The 20,744-nt window shown below is 36.7% G+C and overlaps 2 protein-coding genes across 2 annotated transcripts in view; both read right to left on the reverse strand.

Moving 5' to 3' along the window:
* TTC21B (tetratricopeptide repeat domain 21B) overlaps positions 1-5,128 on the reverse strand; it is a 38,779-nt gene extending 33,651 nt beyond the window's left edge. The window contains exons 1-4 of the mRNA XM_030454142.1: positions 5,012-5,128; positions 4,683-4,812; positions 3,577-3,687; positions 1,355-1,521 (exon numbers count right to left, since the gene is read on the reverse strand). Of these exons, the coding sequence (XP_030310002.1) occupies positions 1,355-1,521; positions 3,577-3,687; positions 4,683-4,812; positions 5,012-5,128 (525 nt within the window). The remainder of the gene's footprint in view (positions 1-1,354; positions 1,522-3,576; positions 3,688-4,682; positions 4,813-5,011) is intronic.
* Positions 5,129-9,322: 4,194 nt separating this feature from the next.
* LOC103530650 (sodium channel protein type 1 subunit alpha) overlaps positions 9,323-20,744 on the reverse strand; it is a 60,692-nt gene continuing 49,270 nt past the window's right edge. Inside the window, exons 21-26 of the mRNA XM_030454714.1 lie at positions 19,180-19,461; positions 13,586-13,639; positions 13,116-13,253; positions 11,489-11,593; positions 10,850-11,120; positions 9,323-10,491 (exon numbers count right to left, since the gene is read on the reverse strand). Coding sequence (XP_030310574.1) covers positions 9,323-10,491; positions 10,850-11,120; positions 11,489-11,593; positions 13,116-13,253; positions 13,586-13,639; positions 19,180-19,461 — 2,019 coding nt within the window. The remainder of the gene's footprint in view (positions 10,492-10,849; positions 11,121-11,488; positions 11,594-13,115; positions 13,254-13,585; positions 13,640-19,179; positions 19,462-20,744) is intronic.

Below are 20,744 nucleotides of genomic sequence, written 5' to 3' on the forward strand. Positions count from 1 at the left end.
GAAAAACATATTTAAAACTCAAAGGTTAGTAGAAGGGCTGTATTTTTTAATTGGTAACAATTAGGGTCATGATTATGCAACAGAAACTATCTGAAACTCATACAGTCAAGCATTTTTTTAAAATGGGAGGTATTTTACTTCTACATAAGGAGTACATAAATTATCTTATCAACACAAACTGTGTATACTAAGCAAATCATATCTTGTCAAATTTAAGCATGCTTAACTACCTCCCAGGAAGTCTGAAGTACACATGACATTTTCCTGTCAAATTAGGAAAAGGAATAGGCATAAGTGAAATTAAAAAAAAAAAAAGCAACTATTTGAATAAAAATTATATATCATATTTAAATAACTGCTAAGCAACATTCCCAAATAGTATCTTAAAAAAAAGAAAAGAACAGAAAAATATTTCAAAAGCAAAAATTTTCTTTTTAGAAATTAACTTAGTAATGCTTTTTAGTTCTTCTTCAGTAAAAATTAGCCAGTAATTAAAACTAACTACTGATTTTAATTAACTGTGACAGTTCAAAAGGTAAGCCTTTAAATTTATAATGTAATTTCAGAATTAATTTTTTGAATGGTTGTAAATTTCTAACTCACATAACATCATATAAAACACAGAACTGCAGACTCTAAGTCAAGCAATGTACTGAACTACACAGAGGAACAACTCAGAAAAAACATTTGTGTTTAATACTGCTGTCATAAGAGAACAATTATACAACAGCTCTGCCTTGAGGATGTTTGAGTATGAAAAAAAAAAAAAAAGTTTTTTCTCTCCTTGAATTCAAGGCGGTATCTCCTTTAAAAGAAACACAAACATGGTAAGTTTCCACAAACCTCTTTAAAGATTCTAGTGAACATTGATGTCTGTATATAAATGCAGAAGACATCACTACATACAAAACTTACAGAGAATTTAAAATAAATTACATTCAGTAAAACCCTATGCAAATTTTGCCTTTAACAACTGCTGAAAATTAAAATCCCTGACCCTCTGAATATTTTTGAGTCTTCACACTCAAAACAGATGTCTCCCTCTAGTGAAACTATCACGCTTAGTTTTTTGCAAGGGATTATGATGCTCAGTACCAAGTAGCAAAATTAGCTTAACTGCACACTACTGCCAATGGTAAAGGCAGATCTCTCATTTGCTAAGTGGAAATTAATACTAAGCAGGGAAAAAAAATAAAAATCTTCACTATTGGAATTCTACTAAGCCCTGTCAAGTTAATTTATGACATTAAGAAAAACAAAATAGCTAAGAAAACCTCCCAATAACATTGATGTAATAAATCTAGCTTCATAGCATACATGATTCTATGACTATTTACATAAGAAAAAAAGTTACCTCTTTACCACCACCAGAAACTTTGATCATCCTATCAACATATTCACGGGCTTTGTCTTCACGACCAAGATGCCAGAAAAATAATCCAGCAAGGTAGAGAGCCTGCTGTCCTGCTGTTTTACGTTGCTCCTTAATTTTTGTATCCAATTCTTGAATAGCATCTCGGTCTGAAAAGGTTTTGTTCAAAGCTTTCATTGATAGTATCGCAAACTACTACAAAAAAGCAGCACACAAGCCAAACGTTCCAAGGCAAACATGATTTTCTGTATTATATATATCGATAAACACACAGGCATTCGCTCTCAGAGGAAAATATTAATCAGGTACAAAAGACAGAAAAGACAGAAGAGCATTCCCACAAACGTGGTCATTTGTGCAAGACTTCTGCTGTTTGTTAAACATGAGATTTGTAGCTGAGACTTTTCCAAGATAAACAGAAACTTGACAATAAGGTTCCCATTTACATCAGTGTCTGACAAATAAGTAATCAGTTAATAGTCAAGCAGACCTAAAATGCTGAACAACAGGTGATTTAGCTCCAGATTCCCTGGAAAATATCCGATGTGTTTCTTAACACTAAACCTCATTTTCTTATATTTTCATTGTTATTGTCAGTTCCTTTCATCAGGTTAATCCCCACAGACATATCATTTGGTGTATGGGACTTACTGTCAAATATTTTCTTTTAGCTACATTAATTTCTTGTCTTTTTTTAGGAGCCATTAAAATAAAATCTTTGACTCTTACTGCCATGACTATCTCAAGAGAGACTTGAAACGCTTAATTTCACTGTCCTACAGTATTAGTCCTCAGGGACTCAAATAAGAGTCATGTCATTAGTAAGAGCTGTTTCACACCATAGTATTTAACAAAATTGCTATAGAACTATGGCTATATGTGCAGAAATGGCTATAAAACTGCACAGTCACAGATACCACAGCAACAGTTTAATGACAACTCACAGTTCATCTGATAAGCCAACTGTGGCTTTGATAATATAATTTTTAGCAAAATAACCCCAGATTTTATATTGGAGAAAAGAATATCAACATTCACAAAATTCTTTTCTCCATTTCCAAGGTCAGGGTAACTTGACAGATAGAAATGGTATGGATTTAATTTCTTAAATTGCAGTTCTGCTCAGCAGTACCAGTAGCAGACTAGAGCAAGAAACAATCACAAGAAGTTTGATTCTATTTGTTTTGCTTTCCATAAGAAATTTTTCATCACAGTACATAAGTCAGATTATTAAAATATTATTTTATTGCTTTATTTTTACATTCAGACTTTTCCCTGTTTTGTGTTTTGGTATTTGTGTTTACAAACTTGATAAATGTAATTCAATCCAGTACTACACACTGTGTCCAGTTCCTTTATTCATCCAGAAGGACCTGGACAAACTGGAGAGGTGGACCCAGGTGAACCTCGTGAGATTCCTAAGATCAAGTACAGGGTCCTGCACCTGTGTCAGAACCACATTATCAGTACAGGCATGGGGATGAAGTTTTAGAAAGCAGCCCTGCAGAAAAGGACTTGGGGATGCTGGTGGACAAAAAGGTGGACAGTGTGCACTTGCAGCCCAGAAGGCCAATCACATCCTGGGCTGCAGCAAAAGCAGTGTGGCCAGCAGGTGGAGAGAGGTGATACTGCCACTTTGCTCTGCTCTGGTAAGACCTCACCTGGAGTACTGCATCCAGCTCTGGAGCCCTCAACACAGGAAAGACATGGATCTGATGAAGTAGGTCCAGAGGACAAAAATGATCAGGGGGATGGAACATCTTCATATGAAGAGAAGATGAAGGAGCTGGGGTTGTTCAGCCTGGAGAAAAGAAGGCTCTGGGGAGATCTAATGGCAGAGAACCTTCCAGTATCTGAAGTGGGCCTACAGGAAAGCTGCAGAGGGACTGTTTGGTAAGGGCTTGTAGTGATAAGACTTGGAGCAATCGTTTCAAATTAGAGAAAAGCAGATTTAGATTGGATATGAGGAAAAAATTCCTTACCATGAGGATAGTGAAAAAATGGAACAGGTTGCCTAGGAGGGCAGTCGAGTCCTCATCCCTGGAGACATTCGAGGTGAGGCTTGACAAGGCTCTGAGCATTCTGATCTGGCTGAGGGTGTCCCTGATTACTGCAGGGGGGTCGGACTAGATTTACGTCTACAGCTCTTGGCTCTCACACATAGTGATTTAAAACACAAAGCAGTGTTGTCTCAATGAGCATACCTGGATTAGGGCTCTTTTTATGGGCATAAATCAGAGCCACCATTGTACAAAGTGACACCTCCTGCTTGTTCTTAATAGACTCCAGTTGTCGAATACCCTCCTGGATGTCACCTAGGGAAAACAAGCACAGAATAGGCTGTAGCATTTTCCAACAAAGAATATCAGTATCAAACCTCAATCCGACTTAAAATTTTCCACCTATATTTTCTTCTGTGTTTTTGACAGCACTTGCTTCATAACTTCGTTATTCACACTTTGTTATTCATTTCTTTGTGCAAATCTTTCTAAGAGACACAAAAAGAAAAAAGCATCTCAATGCTGATAACTTCAAAACATTTATGTGCTAGTTCTGCCAACTCTCATAAAGACTAAAATAATCTTCATTATGTTTTGTACACAGCACTGTACAGCTCTTGTTTTGCTCCTGTTTCTTTATATAGCCAGGTTCTTTGCCTTGTTTGTGTAAAACTTTTGAATATCAACAGAAGAGATAATATTTTGAAAAACAGGAACCTGTATATAAATGTAAAACAAAGTCAGAGTTTGAGAACAGATCCACCACGTCAAAATATTTTGAATGCTTCTTAGACCCCACTTACAGCCCTCCCCTTTTTGTTACGATTCTGTAACATCCTTGGAAAAAGAATTTAGCTTAAACAGACTTCTAAAAACTATTTAATGTACACAAAGAGCTTCCCAATAGGTATTATTGGTCAGCTCCTCTAAAGTGGATTGACACAACAAAGTTACATAAGTTGCACTGAAAGGGATGTTACAAAGTTACACTGAAGGGATGAGGAACAAGTAAATTTATCTTTCTGATACAATGCAATGGGTTTGGGCGGGATTAAAATTCCCTCAGAAAAAAAACAAAACAAAACACAAAAAAACACAGAAAAACACAAAAACACACACACACACACACACAAAAACCCCACCAAAAAACCCCAAACATCCAGACTCCCTAACACAGCTTTATTTCTTCACATCACCGACTGCACTTCATCACCCAAAGCAGCCCAGGCTAGAGGGAGGGGGGCGGGGGGACAGGACACCGCGCCCAGCTCCCCAGCCCTCCAGTCCTCCAGCCCCCCAGCTCCCGTTACCTGTCCTCAGAGCGCCGTAGGCCCGGTAGAAAAGGAACACCGGGTCACTGCCCAGCCGCCCCAGCGCCTCCTCCGCCGCAGTCCGGACATGTTGGAAGTGTCCTTCTTGGCAGTAGTAACTGATCAGGGCCTACGGGAAAGCCGCCCTCCATCAGTCGGGCAAACGCTTCACGACGGGACGGGACGAGACCGAACCGAACCGGACCGTACCGCGCCAGCCCCCCCTTCCACGGCTCGGCACTCTCCCCGCTCCGCCGGCCCCAGCCCCCGCGCAGCCCCCGCGCCCCCGGAGAGGCGGTGGCGGAGCGGGACCGGGCGGCAGCACTCACCAGTTGCACCTCAGCGTCCATCGTTGCTACCCAGCGCCGACGGGGCGGTCCGGAAGGACGAGGCAGAGCCGGGCAGTACGCTGTCATTGGCTGGAGAGCTGGGCAGCACGCTGCCATTGGCTGGAGAGCCGGAGCGCCCACCGCCCATTGGCTTGGAGGGAAAGGGGGCGGGAGAGACACGGGAAGAAAAACCTGTGGGAAACGCCGAGAGGTGCCTGGCGGCCTCGGGGAAGTGGGGGCGGGACCCCTTCCTACTGGGAGATCCCTTCCTATTGGGTGAGAGGCGGAGGGGGCGGGGCTTGAGCACAGTCCGGTGAGCGGTGCTGGCTGCCGCGCCCCCTGCCGGCGGGTCTGGGCGGTACCGCGGGAGCTCTCTCAGGAGTTCTGGAAGGCGCTGCGCCGTCAGTGACCAACGGGGTGGAAAGTTCCCAGAATTTCTTTATTTTCTTGGTTTGGGTTGGGTTTTTTGGCTGGATATAAGATTAAGAGGCCCACACTCCATGCATTTCATCATACAGCTCAATACCGAGCACTGGAAGTTTCATGAAGCTTTTCGGTAGAAATTAAATAGCAGTGGGGTAAAATCCAATACAGAAAGTTCTGTCCTTTCTTCCCCCGTCTTTCTTTCCTCCAAGGGAATTAAGGAGTTGCAAATACTAATAAAATTCAAGGTTTTTTCCGGGAGGTGAAAGCACCCTCAGTCATCATTTCTAGACACCAGAACGACCATTGCTAAGTTGCATTCCTTGAGAACTGTTCTATTGTCCCTCCAAAGTGAAAACCCTCAATAAATAATGTCCCTTCCTACAGGGAGGCAAACCCATGCTGCACTGAATTAGCAGGAGAGGATGATTTTTGACGCAGAGGGTGCTCACAGTAAGCTTTCCTGGCAGATCCATCACACACAGCACAACTCCGTTACACACTTTGCATCCCCAGTGTCAGGAAGGTGACAAGTGATACATAAGCACAATTGGTTTCCCTGTTTGGCCAAGATGATCCTCAAAATTTTCTGTTACATTTAGGTAATGTTCTACTTGTTCTGAAGTAGCATTTCAGTTTCTATAAGACTGAAAACCTAAAATAGGTATGAGAAACAAGTATTTAGCACAGACATGGGCTGCGATCTGAAGTGGCGGTGCCATAGTTCTCAAGTAATTCCTTGCAAAAAGGGAGTTTAAAATGTTCCATATAGAGTATAAAAAATAATATTCAAGGTGTTACCTTATTTTGAAGCTGTCTGTTTTTCCTTTTAGTTCATGGATAACCTAAATGCTTTTTAAGGTAACCTTTTAAGACACATTTTCCCTACTTGTTAATTTGAAAATACTTATCTTTTCATTTATATACCTACACTTTTCTACAGAATTTTTAGACTTGTTTTTTCATAATGCATTTCAGAACTATTTGAAGGAGATATATTTTCATCTCCTGGAAGATTTGTGATGAATTTCAGGGGAGATAATATGAAATTTTATTTCTGCATTAGCAACTCAGAAGGCCATATGGAATACTGATGCTCATAACAAAGTTTTATACTAAGTTCGTTGATGTAAGTTTTAGAGGAGTGCAGTATAAAATTATGTAGGCCTATAAAATGGACATTTTTAGGAATTCCCTGAACCAATTTGTAAGGGCTAACCAACTGGCCTGCGTTCCAGCTGCATTTCCATATGGGTATCCACAAATAACTTCTAGGAAGATGATACTTCCAGAGAGATCCTTAAATTCCTGAGGAAAAAAACAGTGGTTATTTACTCCAACACTGACTTACCTTTTTTCAGAAATGCACTTGAATACAAGATGTTCTGTAGTCTATTTGTGAATACTAACTAGCAAGAATAGTTCTCATAATCCAAATTGAAAAATGTCATGTACCAAGTAAAATTTTCAGTTCTCCCTTTCTCATTGTAAACTTCCCAGTTATGAGTTCACATCCCTGTGAATGCCTTGAGCTTCCTGGGACACTCAGGATAGCTCTGGAACTAGTGGAGCTGCAGCATGGACTCATGAAGTTACTTGGGGCAGGACTATTGATACACACAGAATCATCATCATCCTCAGTGTCTAGCATGCATTGAATTAGACATTACTAGTTGATGACAACAAGTTAGTCCCAAGGATTTGCTTGTGTAGAAGAACAATATAGCTGGCTGTAAATGTGCTGTGCTTTTAGAAGCACACATTTTTTATATTAAGGTCAGATAATAAAGACAAAAGGAAAATAGAATAAAAAATGTAATCTTTATTATTATGGCGCATTAGTAATGTTGTTTAGCATCAGTTAGGGTAATAGTAGCATTTTCCTGCATGCAGTTCACTAATACAGTATTAGTCAATAATTTTAATAAAAGTAATCTATATTTAATTTGCCTGTGTAACAAACATAAAATATCCTGATGTGTTGGATTATACAATTTTGCTACTTTGTCTTAGTGAAAAAATATTGTGGACCAAATATAACATTTAGAACTGTTCTAGTGCAGCACAAATAATAAAAAAAGTAATCTGTGAATAAGTATGAGAAAAGATTAAGGATTCTGTGAAAGAAAGGTATGAAAACTTATGATGCAGGCACTGCTTAGACATTCAGTTTGAACTTTACACCCTTTCTGAACTGCAAAAACACCCTTAGATTTCAAAAAAGGAAATTATGATCTTATTTCACAGAAAGTATTGACATGTTTGCAAATGCTGTAAAAAGTAAACCTAGAGCTACCCATTCTCTTAGTTATATCTTTATCTCTGGAGTTCTTCTGTGAAAAAGTGCTATGGACAGAAAGTAACAAAAATGGTATGACATCAACCTGAAGATAAAATTCAGTTCTTGTTTTATGTACATAATGCTGAAAAATGAAACAAAATGATTTTTACAGTATTTATATTTGCTTATAAAATTCTAACATTATTTTCAACAGATTTATTAGTTTTCAACATGTCTGTACAGTTTGGATATACACTATATGCTTTTCACTAAAAATTAAAAAATGTAAAACAAATAAGCTCCTAAATAGCTGCAAAATATTGCTTAATGGTATGGAGGAATGAGGTCTTGTTGAGTAGTTTATTTCATTTATCTCCAACGTATGGCTTCCCATATTTAAGAATCCTGAACAGTCAAAGGAACAGCAGCATTGGCAATATAAACATGCACTGATAGCATCCAAACTATCTATAATGGTAGATAATACATAATTTTACCTGTTGAATGCTTGCACACTACACTTATAGTGGTACATATTTGATGCAATAAATGTGCTTAGGTCATTATCTGTTTGCTCAAACATGCACCACAGGTTAAAAATTACTATTTACATAGCAGAGAGCTTTTCATTAACATGTACAACAACATCAACCTTACTGAGAGCTGAAGATGGCTAAACAATACTGCAGGATAAAGCAGAACAACTTTATAAAGGACTCTTTTTGATCAATTTGGAGGGCTGAGGCAGATTCACTTAGTATTTGTATCCAGAAAGACATTGGACAAAGACAAAATCTGTAACTCCAAACCTAGAAAGGAGTTTGCACTTTCTGAGACTTAATCCTGTGTGCAAAAAACATCTCTACTGTTCTTGGGAGTTATAGGGGCCTTTACAGGCATACCAATACTTGTTTGGACATGGTACAACATGAATACATTAAATAAGCACCTGAAAATCTGTTATTCCTTCCCAGAAACACTGCTCTAAAAAAATCTGTTGCTCTTCATGACTTAATGTTATTTTCATGCATGATCTATTAGTGCAGCATGCCTTCATGCAAATCATTTCTGTGTCTATATTAGTCGTATAATAGAAGGCCTGGCCCTTGTACCTGTAAAGGTGTACTTAATCCCCTTCCCCAACAGAAGCCCAATTACAAAAATAGACACATATAATAAACAACATATGGATAAAAATAAGATGAATCCACCAACACAGATTTTGTAAAAATATGACATGTGGCAGTTGAAATGCAAACAGTGGATACAGTTGCCGTGTTGTTTTATGCTAACCACACAAATACTTTATTTGCACCCCTTTAACTGGTCCCTACAGTCTGAGTAGCCATTTTTTCTCTCCTCCTCAGCAGTGTCAGCTGGTAGTGAGAACAGTAACCTCCTGTCATGGTTGTTTCCCCATATCACAGTCACAGTCACTGACGAGGGGTCACCGTCTTTTAATAGGCACTGACCTTTAATGTACAGTATATTTGTAAAAATTGTCAGTTTGGCATAGACCTCCAGCAGGAGTCCTATTGACACAAACACACAATCCTCACTGGCTGTGAACTATTTTGCACATGGATGATTTTACTTGCTATATGCTTTCATTTCTGAACATCTTTGTCTTCTTTTTCATGCTTTTCTCTAACTGCCCTTGTTACACGGTCATAAGAAGGTGGACAGACTGCTGTTGATGCAGTTATATCAGTTTTCTCTGTAAATGAGTTTTCATTTAACTTGTCAATAAGGATTTCATCTTTCATACCATGACCAGCCCCTCCTTCGGTTTTGTTTTTGTTATACATAAAGGAAGCTTGTTTTACGGTTCGTTTTAAGAGGTGACGTCTATAAGCACGCTGAATGATGACAGCAGATACCTCCTCCTGTTTCCTTTTCAATGTGGTTGTTATCGGTTCATAGGAAGCTTTTGAAGGATTGGATGCCATAAAGCGATCTTCCATCTGTATTCTGAGGGCGTCCATCTCCCCACTTTCCCCCAAAACACGCTTTGTGAAAGCAAACAGAATGTCAAGGCAGTGAATTCTGTCCCCGCTTACCATGGGCAGATCCATTGCAATAAGCTGGACTTTGTTTGGCTTGGGTAGATGAAGAGGAGGCTCAAGTGCTGCTGCAAAATCAGACAATTTCTCAAATTCCATGAATTGTGTTGCATCGGGATCAAACTTCTCCCAGACTTCATAGAACATCTCAAAGTCATCCTCGCTCAAGGGCTCAGCGCTTTCTTCAGTAGCGACACCAAAATTCTCCAAAATCACAGCAATGTACATGTTCACCACTACCAGAAATGAGATGATGATGTAGCTGACAAAGAAGAAAATCCCAACAGAAGGGTTCCCACAGTCGCCTTTGACAGAGCTCCCAGGATGAGGTTTGTTAGGGTCACAGTCTGGCTCCCCACTGTTAAGAATTGGGGCAAGCAAACCATCCCAGCCAGCAGATGTGGTAATTTGGAACAGACAGATCATGCTGTTGCCAAACGTTTCAAAGTTAAACATATCATCTATGCCAGCTTCCCTCTTAACATAGGCAAAGTTGGACATGCCAAATATCGCATAAATAAACATGACCAGGAAGAGCAGGAGACCAATGTTGAACAAAGCAGGAAGAGACATCATCAAAGCAAAAAGCAGAGTGCGGATTCCCTTAGCGCCTTTAATGAGACGCAGGATTCGACCGATTCTGGCAAGTCGGATGACTCTGAATAGTGTGGGGGATACAAAATACTTCTCAATCATCTCGGCTAAAAACATACCTAAAACAGAAAAAATAAAACCAAGATATATTACCACTTAATATTCACATCATAGTAGAAATTTAGAAAAATTGATTTAAAATCAGTGGTTCTACATAGCAATTAAAGGTATTCTGTAGGTTCCACAAGCATAATTTGTTGTTATACCAGTTATACTTAGTATTTGCAGGTGCAATATATATTGGGTGGTGGTAACAATTTTGATGGTTGGACTAGGTAAATTATTAGATAAAACAAAAAGTGGCACGACTTAGTTGTAAACACTGCAATGGCAAAAGCCAACTCTATAGCTCAATTTGAGTAAAAATTCACTTTACATTCATTTTACCCTTTTATTATTTTAATAAAAAAGACTTACCTACTATTGAGAGAATGACAACTACAAAATCAAAAATGTTCCAGCCTATAGTGAAATAGTAATGGCGAAGTGAAATTAGTTTCAGGACACATTCTCCAGTGAAAAGGACAATGAACACCAGGTTTATCCAGTATAAAATATTCTCCATTTCTTTACTCTGATCATCAGTTTCTACCATCATGGTAACCATGTTAAGACAGATAAGAATCATGATGCTGATGTCAAATACTTGTTGTGTCACAAAATCAAAGACCATTCCTTGGAATTTGTTCTGAGGAGAAAAGAAAAAAAGAAACATCCAGTACAAACTGTAATTGTTTTTCTTTTCCTGTTAGAAGAAAATAGAGAAACCCATGCATCAAGGCCTATGAGACTTCAGTTATAATGTAACTAGTGATTTTAAGCAGAGGAGTTAAAGTGAATACAACAGCTTAGTTCAGTCTCCTTTGTCTGTATATTCACACATAAAATGGTTGCAAGGAAATTTTTTTTTTTACTGTGTTTTCATTTTCCATTTTTGCTGACTGATACACTAGTTAATGGTAATTTTTGGATAGGTATATTTCTGCTCTCTATCTGTCAATAAAAACTGAGCTGTTCATAATTAGCTGTTGGTCTGATGTATATAAATAATTTTACCCCTGGTCTTGGTATAGGTTTTTGTGGTTTTTTGGATCCCAGCTTTTTCATTGCATTGTAGTATTTCTTCTGCTCTTCTGTCATAAATATGTCTTGACCTCCAAAGTAAAAACATGAAATCAAAACTGGTTATAATCATATTTATATGCAGTGTTGAACAAACTCTTAATGAGCAATGTGACATTTATTTATTTCATAAAATTGAAGAAGATTGAACTGTGAAAAATCCCTTTGCTATCAAATGTTTGCAGTCTAAGCGTTTGGTCCAGAAGTTGTCTGGACATTCAATAATGCATTTGACAAAAAAAAAAAAAAAACCAAAACAAATAATACAGCAATTTTCTATAGGTATTTTCCTTGAAATGCAAGAAATCCTTTTGATTACCTCTTTTCTTTTTTAGGAAAAGATCCAGTAAACAGCATCTGAGATACTCTCAAATGCTCTGGGCTGCTTGGTGCAGTCACTTCTGAACTTCAGTCTTAGTGTAACAAAGGGGACAGAAAAAATCAGGTCTTCAGTGCATGAATGAGTTAGTTCTTTAATTATCTCTAGCTTAGCAGTCACAACACTAGAAAATTCAAGGTCCTTTTGTAAGAGGGATTATCAGTCTCTGGAGAAACTGAGCTGAAAATGGAAGCATTCTTGATATTGTTAACAGTAAAATGCTCTCTTTAAGTCTTTTTATCTTAACTAGATTCCATGTTCAGTGAAGTTCTGATTAGCAAGAGCCAGAAATGGCCTTTGGAATCTGACAGTGAAGACAGACAGAGTTCTGTCTTTCATGGCAACCTAACCAAAACCCATTGCTCACAGGAGGTTTCTTGTAGAGACACCTTGAAACAGCATCAGACTCCACATACTTCTTAAAGTAATTTTTTCTGGATAAAAGATACTTGCAGATATCTAGTTCCAGGGTTGTCTACAAACGCACAGGAGAGCTGTTTTGTGAATGAGTGTTTGGGAAGCTTGAAGACATGGGAATGCACTTGAGAAGCTTCCTAAGCATATACCTTATGGCTCCTAGCACACAGAGCTTTATTACCTTATCTATCTACAGAAAATAATTTTAAAGATATGCGTATGATACTCTGACCATCTATACCAGTGACATTATGTAAATCTGCACTGTGAAGCAACAGAAAGTCTCTGACAAGTCACTCCTGTTCCATAAAATTTGAGATTGTTCAGTGCCTCAAAACAGAACTTGAATACTCGGAATCTGTAATAGTGTGATGAAATAATGCTTTATTTTTCATTACCAGGGAGCTGGTTTTTTTGGCTGATAGAATCAATACAGTTTAAGAAGGTAAATGTCAAGAAATCATGAGTGTTTTTATGAAGAGGTGTAAATCAGTGCTTTGCTCATGTACGGAGGTTTTATAAAGTTTAGGCATGGAAAAGCAGATGACTTGAGGAAGACTAAATTGGACTTGAAAATGGAAGGGTCTGACCGATATAAAATATTATTATGTTAATGCATACTACATCTTGGTAAGATCTGATCTCCTAATATACTTGAGTTTTTTCAGTTTTGAACAGACCTTGGATATATATTCTGTATATCATCCACCTTCAAAAATGCAGTACTTTAGAATATATTTAGGAGAGAAATGAAACAATACTTATCTTCTTTTTTTGCTGATTGAAGTTATCAATAATGACACCAATGAACAGGTTCAGGGTGAAAAAAGACCCAAATATTATAAAGATGACAAAATACAAATACATGTAAAGGTTGTCTTCATACTTGGGTTGCTGTAGCACCTAAGGAGAAAGTGGAAAATATCATTTCTAAGATTTCATGTGAAAATTTAAACTGAACAAGCAGCAACCTTTGACAAAACATCCTCAATATTTTGTGTTCAGACAGCACTCCTTTCAATTATATAAATGTATTTTGTCCATCTATTACTGACTGCGTCTGGCAGTTTGCATCCAGTTTTCCACAAACTGTTATAGCAGAAACACATGTTAGTTAATTTAATTTAGTATATTCTATTGTATGGATATCAATTGCTTTTGGAAGCTATATAGTTGCACACTTGTGGATAGGCAGACCTGAAGAAAAAGTAATTTAAAGTATTTGTAGTACTTACATCTCTTGAATCAATAGCTGCATACATAATATCCATCCAGCCTTTAAATGTAGCCTGCAAACAGTACACACCTGTTTAAGCACAGAGCTTGAAGACAATGCATACAATTATTTGCAGCAGCTAGAACAACACCAGGAATAATAAGCATCACATCAGATTTCTAGATAATTTCGTATCTTGGATTTCTTCACTGCTACTCATTTGCTACACTATAGGCCCCCTTATTTTCTCTACATATAAACATTTTAAGCAGTGAATGAACTTATTTCTAATTACCACAAATTATAGAATGCAGTATCACTTTAGCCAACTAAGTGCTCATCAGACCATGTCAACTGCAAAGGCTCTTTATATACAGCAGAGGAATGTAACTGGGTTGCCACCAATGAAGACTCACATGCAGTCCCTCCTGCAGAAATCAACCAGATAGGTGGCAACCAAAGTGAACAAAAAATCAGAAAATGTACTTTACTATCAGTAAGAATTTTGATTTTTCTTAACTTTGAAAGTCTCTACATGAAATAGTAGTTCTGTTTTCAATTTAAATTAATTCTACTGTTGTTTACAGAGGCTAGATCTCTAAGGTATGTTCTGAGATAGACTGGTAAGAAAGGAATGTGTTTTATATGCTCTGGAGATTGGATATGCTTCATAGGGAATTTTACTAGCTATTTCCTCTGCCCAAAAATCAGAATTTTTTTTATATTTGACAGTGATGTGTACATTGCTTTATCTGAGTTTTCAAAACAAAAAGTGATTTTCTCTGTTGTAGCATTCAGTTCTCTTTTGACTAGGCAACATCTCCAAATAGAAATCAATCAGCTTTTAATACAGTTGTGCCCAGCATAAAGCAAAGAAGTGAGATAGTTCTCTGTCATTTAATCCCTATTAATTTTTTTCTAAACAAGGCTGCAGGCTAGCAGTTTCTTCATATTCCTTGCCACAGAGACCAGTCACAGAAACAAGCTGGGAATGGAACACTCTTCATCCATGGTTACTGGTGTCTCTCCATCATCTTGAGGTTTCATTTATAGTGGAGGTTTCAAAAAGGCTTTACTAATGTAGCAATCAAAGCAGCTGGCGTCATCCTGAAGTGAACTTAAAATTAGAAGGCATTATTTCCTCAAAGGAAAATAGGTGCCTTATACTTTTAAGACAGCGTAATAGTATAAAGAGCACATTTATCCTGAGATGCACAGCTGGTATGCAACAAATTTCACATCTTGGTGTCAACAAAGAAAATATGAAGTCTAGGAAGCTTACAGTATGATGATGAAATTAAAGTGTAATATTAGAGCATCAATAAATCAACAATTAATCTGAAATAAGTAAAAGTTCCAGTTTAAGAATTTAAAGTCTTTAAGAAATATTTGGACTGAAGGGGGTTAGAAGAGGTAGGAACAGTTTTATTTATGTAATTCCTAATATATGTTTAACCTAATCTCAAAGATTTCTAATGATGGATGCTTCACAACTTCCTAAGAAATATTTATTCCAGCACTTGTTTTTATTGCTTCCTAATATCAGAATCCTTCTGTTGCCATTTAAGACTGTCACTTGTCATAATCGATACATATCTGAAGAACAGAGTATTAGTCATCCTTTGTGCAGCACCTTTTATTTATTTGCAAACTGATTGTTGCTCTCTTTCTTCTTTAGGCCATGAGCACTGTTCCTTCAATCTTTTCATATAGTTCTTGTTTTCCATCTTGTTTCCATCTAGTTTGTCTCTTGACTCAGGATTTTAGCCAGGGTTTTACAATATCTCAAGACAACGGGGTGATTAATTCACATTTTATAGGCATGACTTTTGTTTGTGTCTTGGTGCATTATTTGCATTTTTGGAATGTCATGACTTAGGTGGAAATCAGTCCTTCCCTCTGAAACACTAAATGCAAATGGCATACTTTTATATCTGAAAGATGAGGCAAATGTCTCTTCTGCAAAGTGTGTGCTATTGCCTCAGATTCAGACACACAATGATTCCTGGATATTATCTTCCAGGAAAAGTGAAATTTCTGTTTTTTTGTAATGAGAATGAAAAATAAGTGACTAATTTTAAAACACTAAGCTTTATCATCATCAGTAATGTATTCCACTCAGTCTGCACTAGAAAAAAGATCTGAAGAACTGAGATGTTGAATGCTTAGTTATTATTATTATTAAAAAGGAAACCTGAAATGAGTGTGGTGGAAATATATAACATATTACTATCTTGCAGTTCAAAATATCCTAAGAAAACAGCGTATTTTCTACAAAGAGTTTCACAGACCATAAGCCTTTGCCATTATTGAAGAAATGCAGAAAAAAACAAATCCAAACAAACTTAATGAAAATTAATTAATTTTAAGAAAATTGCTCCCTCACCATATTGTTTTATTCCAAATCCCTCCTGAAAGTCAGTAGAAACCAGTGAATATAATGATAATTATGCAAAATGATTTACAATAGATGAGAACTTAGCTCTGAGAAAATGGATTCTTAGTTCTCAAAGCAGAAGCATCAGTTCTGCTGATGTTTTTTTAAATATGTGACCAGCACAATAGCAAATACTGGAATAGGGGGTTCAGTTCAAGGCATCACATGTAGTGAACAAGTATTACTACTGCTGCATTCTATAGAAGCTCAGGTTTGCTTACGTCAAGTTAAATCTTATCTGCACCATACTTGCTTTAACAAAGGTAAAACAATATTTGGGTACTTGTGCATATTGAATAAAAAATAAAACATAAACATGTCTAAGATAAGATTCTTAGGTTTTGTTTTGTATATTCTCAGTGACATAAAATTAGGAATAATTCTTTGATTTCAAAAATTATAGCAGTGCAACTGAAATCAGCATCTGTTCTAAATGTTTTCTTTTTTTTTTTTTTTTTTTTTTTTTTTTCTCTCCAAGGAAATAACCACCAGCAAGATTCACATTCCCTTTTAGAGATAAAACAGCATCTTGCTATTATAAATATTAACCTGCTGGAACTTCAAAGGTAGCCTAATTTTATGACCTCAGTATGCTTTTCAAGTAATCATTAAGAAGGACCAGGAGTTACAGTTTTAAACTTAAAGAAGATAGATTTATAATACATATAGGGAAGAAATTCTTCATTGGGAGGGTGGTGAAACACTGGCAGTGATTGCATAGAGAAGCTGTGGCTACCCCCTCCCTGGAAGTGTTCAAGGCCAGGCTGAGTGGGGCTTTGAGCAACCTGGTCTAGTGGGAGGTGTCCTTGCCCAGGCAGGGAGGGTTGGAACAAGGTAATTTTTAAAGTCCCTTCCAACCCAAATGATTCTGTGATTCCATGTTTTTTTAAAAAAAGCCATTTTCCCGCACTGTGTGCACAGAAATCACATCCACTTGCAAGCTTGAGCTTTTATTACAATTTTCTAGGTTTAATACTTTGTTTTGGGCCAAATACTCAGGTTTCAATAGTTTTATCTATGTTTCTGATATAGTAATGGATACCTCTAATTCTTAGTATTAATTCATCTTTACTATTACTCCAGGCTCATTAGGAAGGGTAGGAAAATCTATGAAAGGTATTAATTTCTTATGTTTCTTCTGAATAGGATATCTTTAGAATCCTGTTCTGGATTCTCATCAAAAGTATTTTATATGTAATTTAGAAAGAACACCTTAAAAATATCTTCTTTGTATGAGAAAGTGGTGTAAGAATCTCAAACTTTTATGAATTGTGGATCTTCTTCTATTCTTGAAGGAGAAAACAGACATTCTATGTATTTTAAAGCATTAGCTGAAAGTCAAGCTGATGCTTTGATTTCTCTCCCCCAGGGCTTTTATCATGCCATAACTGCAAAATCACTAGTAGTGGCTTACTTACCAAACTGTAAAAGATGCAGGGCCAAGTGTCTGTTTTGTGGAATGACAGAAGTGCCCCCTTTTTTCCTGGTATGTCAAACAAAAAAAGTCTCTTCATGCTTTTACAAGGATTTTAGTAATACAGAAAAGATAAGGCTGTTGTCACTTACATTCTACTACAAAAAAACCCCCACTCATTAGGAAAGCCTTTGATCCTGGTGCAAAATCTCTATATTTCTGATACTGCAAAAACAACTGGCTTGTCCCTCCATGGTAGTTTGGGTTAATTTTTCCCTGGAAGCATGGGAAAAATGGCCAATTTTCCCCTAGAAATTTTACCCAATTTTCCTCCTAGAAGAATCCAATAATTTAAGATTCTAAGTCTTCAGGTAGAAAATATTTGTTGCTTTTCAATGAAGTGATGATGGAATAAGTAAACTATCCATAGCTGGGACACTGAAATAGGAACTGCAAGTACCTGATGCGTGGTGGTTTTGGGCAACAGCGGAGGAAAAAAAAATCTACCTGGTGTTATCCCTGTCCCAGAATAGACTAGGTTACTACTGGAATAAGAGTGTAAAACCACTTGGAAAGGATTTTGTTGTCTTATTTGTCCTCAACAAGTATAATGAAGTATTCTGCCCTTTGACAACAACAGATATTCTAGGCCTGTGGATTTCAAGTATGACAGAAAAAAGATATTTGAGGTCTTTGTATTACAGTTCAATTTTGTTATCAAAATCAAATTGTATGCAGTAGTTTATTTCTCTAATGCTGCTGGTCTCTTTCTGCTCTTTCCTGAAGTGACAGTAAAGTAAATAAGTAATCATGGTGAAATTTTAATTGTCAGAGTTATCAGTCACACAGGTGAGACACTGTATGTACAGTATATACAGAACTACTGTTTTAGACTCTGTGCAGGACTATGCATCCTTCTAATGATATATATTTGTGAGATATTTTGTGATAACTTATGAGGTATATTATAAAAATGAAAACTAAGATTCTGCAAAATTAAACAGTAACCTCATAAAAACATAGAGGTTGCTGAATGCTCACAGCATAGGTTAGAGTCCAGCATTTTCATGATTAAAGCTTTGTCGGAATTCTAGCTTCTTCAAAATACAAAGATAAGTTAGTGTTGTGATGGCAACATTTTTTATACTGAAGGCATAACCTCATAGTAGATTTCTGCATATATTTTCTTCTTTCTTTTCTTCCCTCAATTTTGCTAAATAAACTCCACTAAGTGCTCATGCATAGAAATAGCAGGGAAAATAGTTTATAGATTATAGTATCTAATTATATTTTTATTTTCCTATTTCTCTTTTGAATTGAAGATTGCATCTTAGACCACAGACATCTGCACTGGTGCAAGCCCCATCACTAAGATGGGATTTCTTACCTGGAATCCTTCTCTGTGACTTAATGATGCCAATGCAGATTTTGGGGTTTTTTGTTTTGTTTTGTTTTTTGTTTTGTTTTTAAACAACAGTAAAACTCCTAGGTACTTCTAGAAACTTTTAAAGTTAGAAGCTGAAGGTCTAAGGGAGCTATAAAGAGGAAGAATAGCATTTGTTCCATCACATGCCCTAAAATTCTTAATTTATCTTATAACACTCTACTTGCTGCTTACTACTCAGAGTAATCCACCATCAGAGGTGCAATATTACAAAGCCACAAACAAAAATCACCAGGTAAATATGTTTTCTGTCTTGCTAGAATTCCTTTTCACTATTACATATTAACAATAAGAGGTATATAAAGAGTGATCACTTACTACTTGAAGTAAAGACAGATAACCAAATCCTACATTATCAAAGTTTACTTTCACGTTTTTCCATCGGGCACTTTGATTGTTTTTTATAAGGTCCTCGCACTGACTAAAATTGTTGATTTGTTCGACTTCAAACCTTTCATCAGTTGTGGTGTTAACACAGTAGTAGAACTTCCCAGCAAACAGATTTACTCCCATGATGCTGAAAATTAGCCAGAATATAAGACAAACGAGAAGCACGTTCATGATGGATGGAATTGCTCCTAAAAGGGCATTCACAACCACCTAGTACACAAATACAGGGGGAAAAGAAAAGAGTGTAAGAATATTTACAGCAAGAAAGGTTTGTATACTTTTTAACCAATGCTTAATAAATGCTTGTTCAGAAACTGATACTATAAATGTTAAAGAAGTACATTAATAACTGTAGTGTTGCATTGTTCTTTTAAATGTTTAACATAAGAGCACATAATGAGAGGAAAATAAGTGTTAAAATTAAAATACTTAAATGAAAACCAAAAAAGGCCTGGTGGCAGTAGGATGAAACCTCACATTGATGTGTTTTACATATAAAAAAGGCACATGTGTTAAATGAAAATATAGACATAATACAACTCTGAAAATGCAACAAATTAAAGCTTAAAAATATTTAAAGAAAAACGGCAACCTGTAAATTTGATCAACATAGCTTTGAAATTTAAGCTGAAAACACAAATGCCACAAATCTAGAAACTAAGCTCTACATTATAAGGATTATGCAGGAATTAAATACATATCTTTATTGCCTTATTGATCCATGCAAGATTATAACAAAGATAATCTCTTTGTTTACAAAAGCAAGACAGTTTTGCAATATGTGTCTACTCGAATCAACATAATTTATTTCAAGCTCCAGTCTTATTGTTTCATGTACTGAGTTTACATCAGTAATAACCTTCATTTATCTAAAGAAGGACATCAAGGATATATTTAGGGGGTTTGATTTTGCATTTTAGATTACTTCTGGCCAGTTGCCTTCTCAGCTCCTGGCAGGCAAAATGACAGTAATTACTTATGTAGATTGTATATTTTTCTGATACATAAAGTAATTAATCACATGTGTCTGTCAGAGCTGTCAAAACTTTTGTGATATTTGTTTGGCTAATAGATGAGCAGTAATTTCTTCTTGAGTATCCAACGCTAGATCTCATTTAAAAGTTGCATTATATTATAAATTTTACTTTTCTTTCTCTGTAAAATTCTAATACCTTGTAGGAAGCTAAAATAATACATATAGGAGACCTCTTATTTTTAGAAATCCAGTTCCTGCAGCAAGACAGGAGAGGACTGGCATGGATACTTAAGGTGTATTAAGGTATCTTAGACCATCTTCATTCCCTTTTTCCTGCAGCATAGCAGGATCTTTGTTGCTACCATCATAGCTCTGATTATGAGCTCAGAGCTGCTCAGTCCTACTACCAGTATTTCACAGGCTCTTCATGGCCTTTGGAAGTGGAGTATTGTGGTTGTCTTACTTGTCACTCAGCACCCACCTCCTCCCAAATGTTATGTCCAGGAATTAGGACCTG

This window comes from Calypte anna, chromosome 7 (genome assembly GCF_003957555.1).
Source record: "Calypte anna isolate BGI_N300 chromosome 7, bCalAnn1_v1.p, whole genome shotgun sequence".
Lineage (NCBI taxonomy): Eukaryota > Metazoa > Chordata > Aves > Apodiformes > Trochilidae > Calypte > Calypte anna.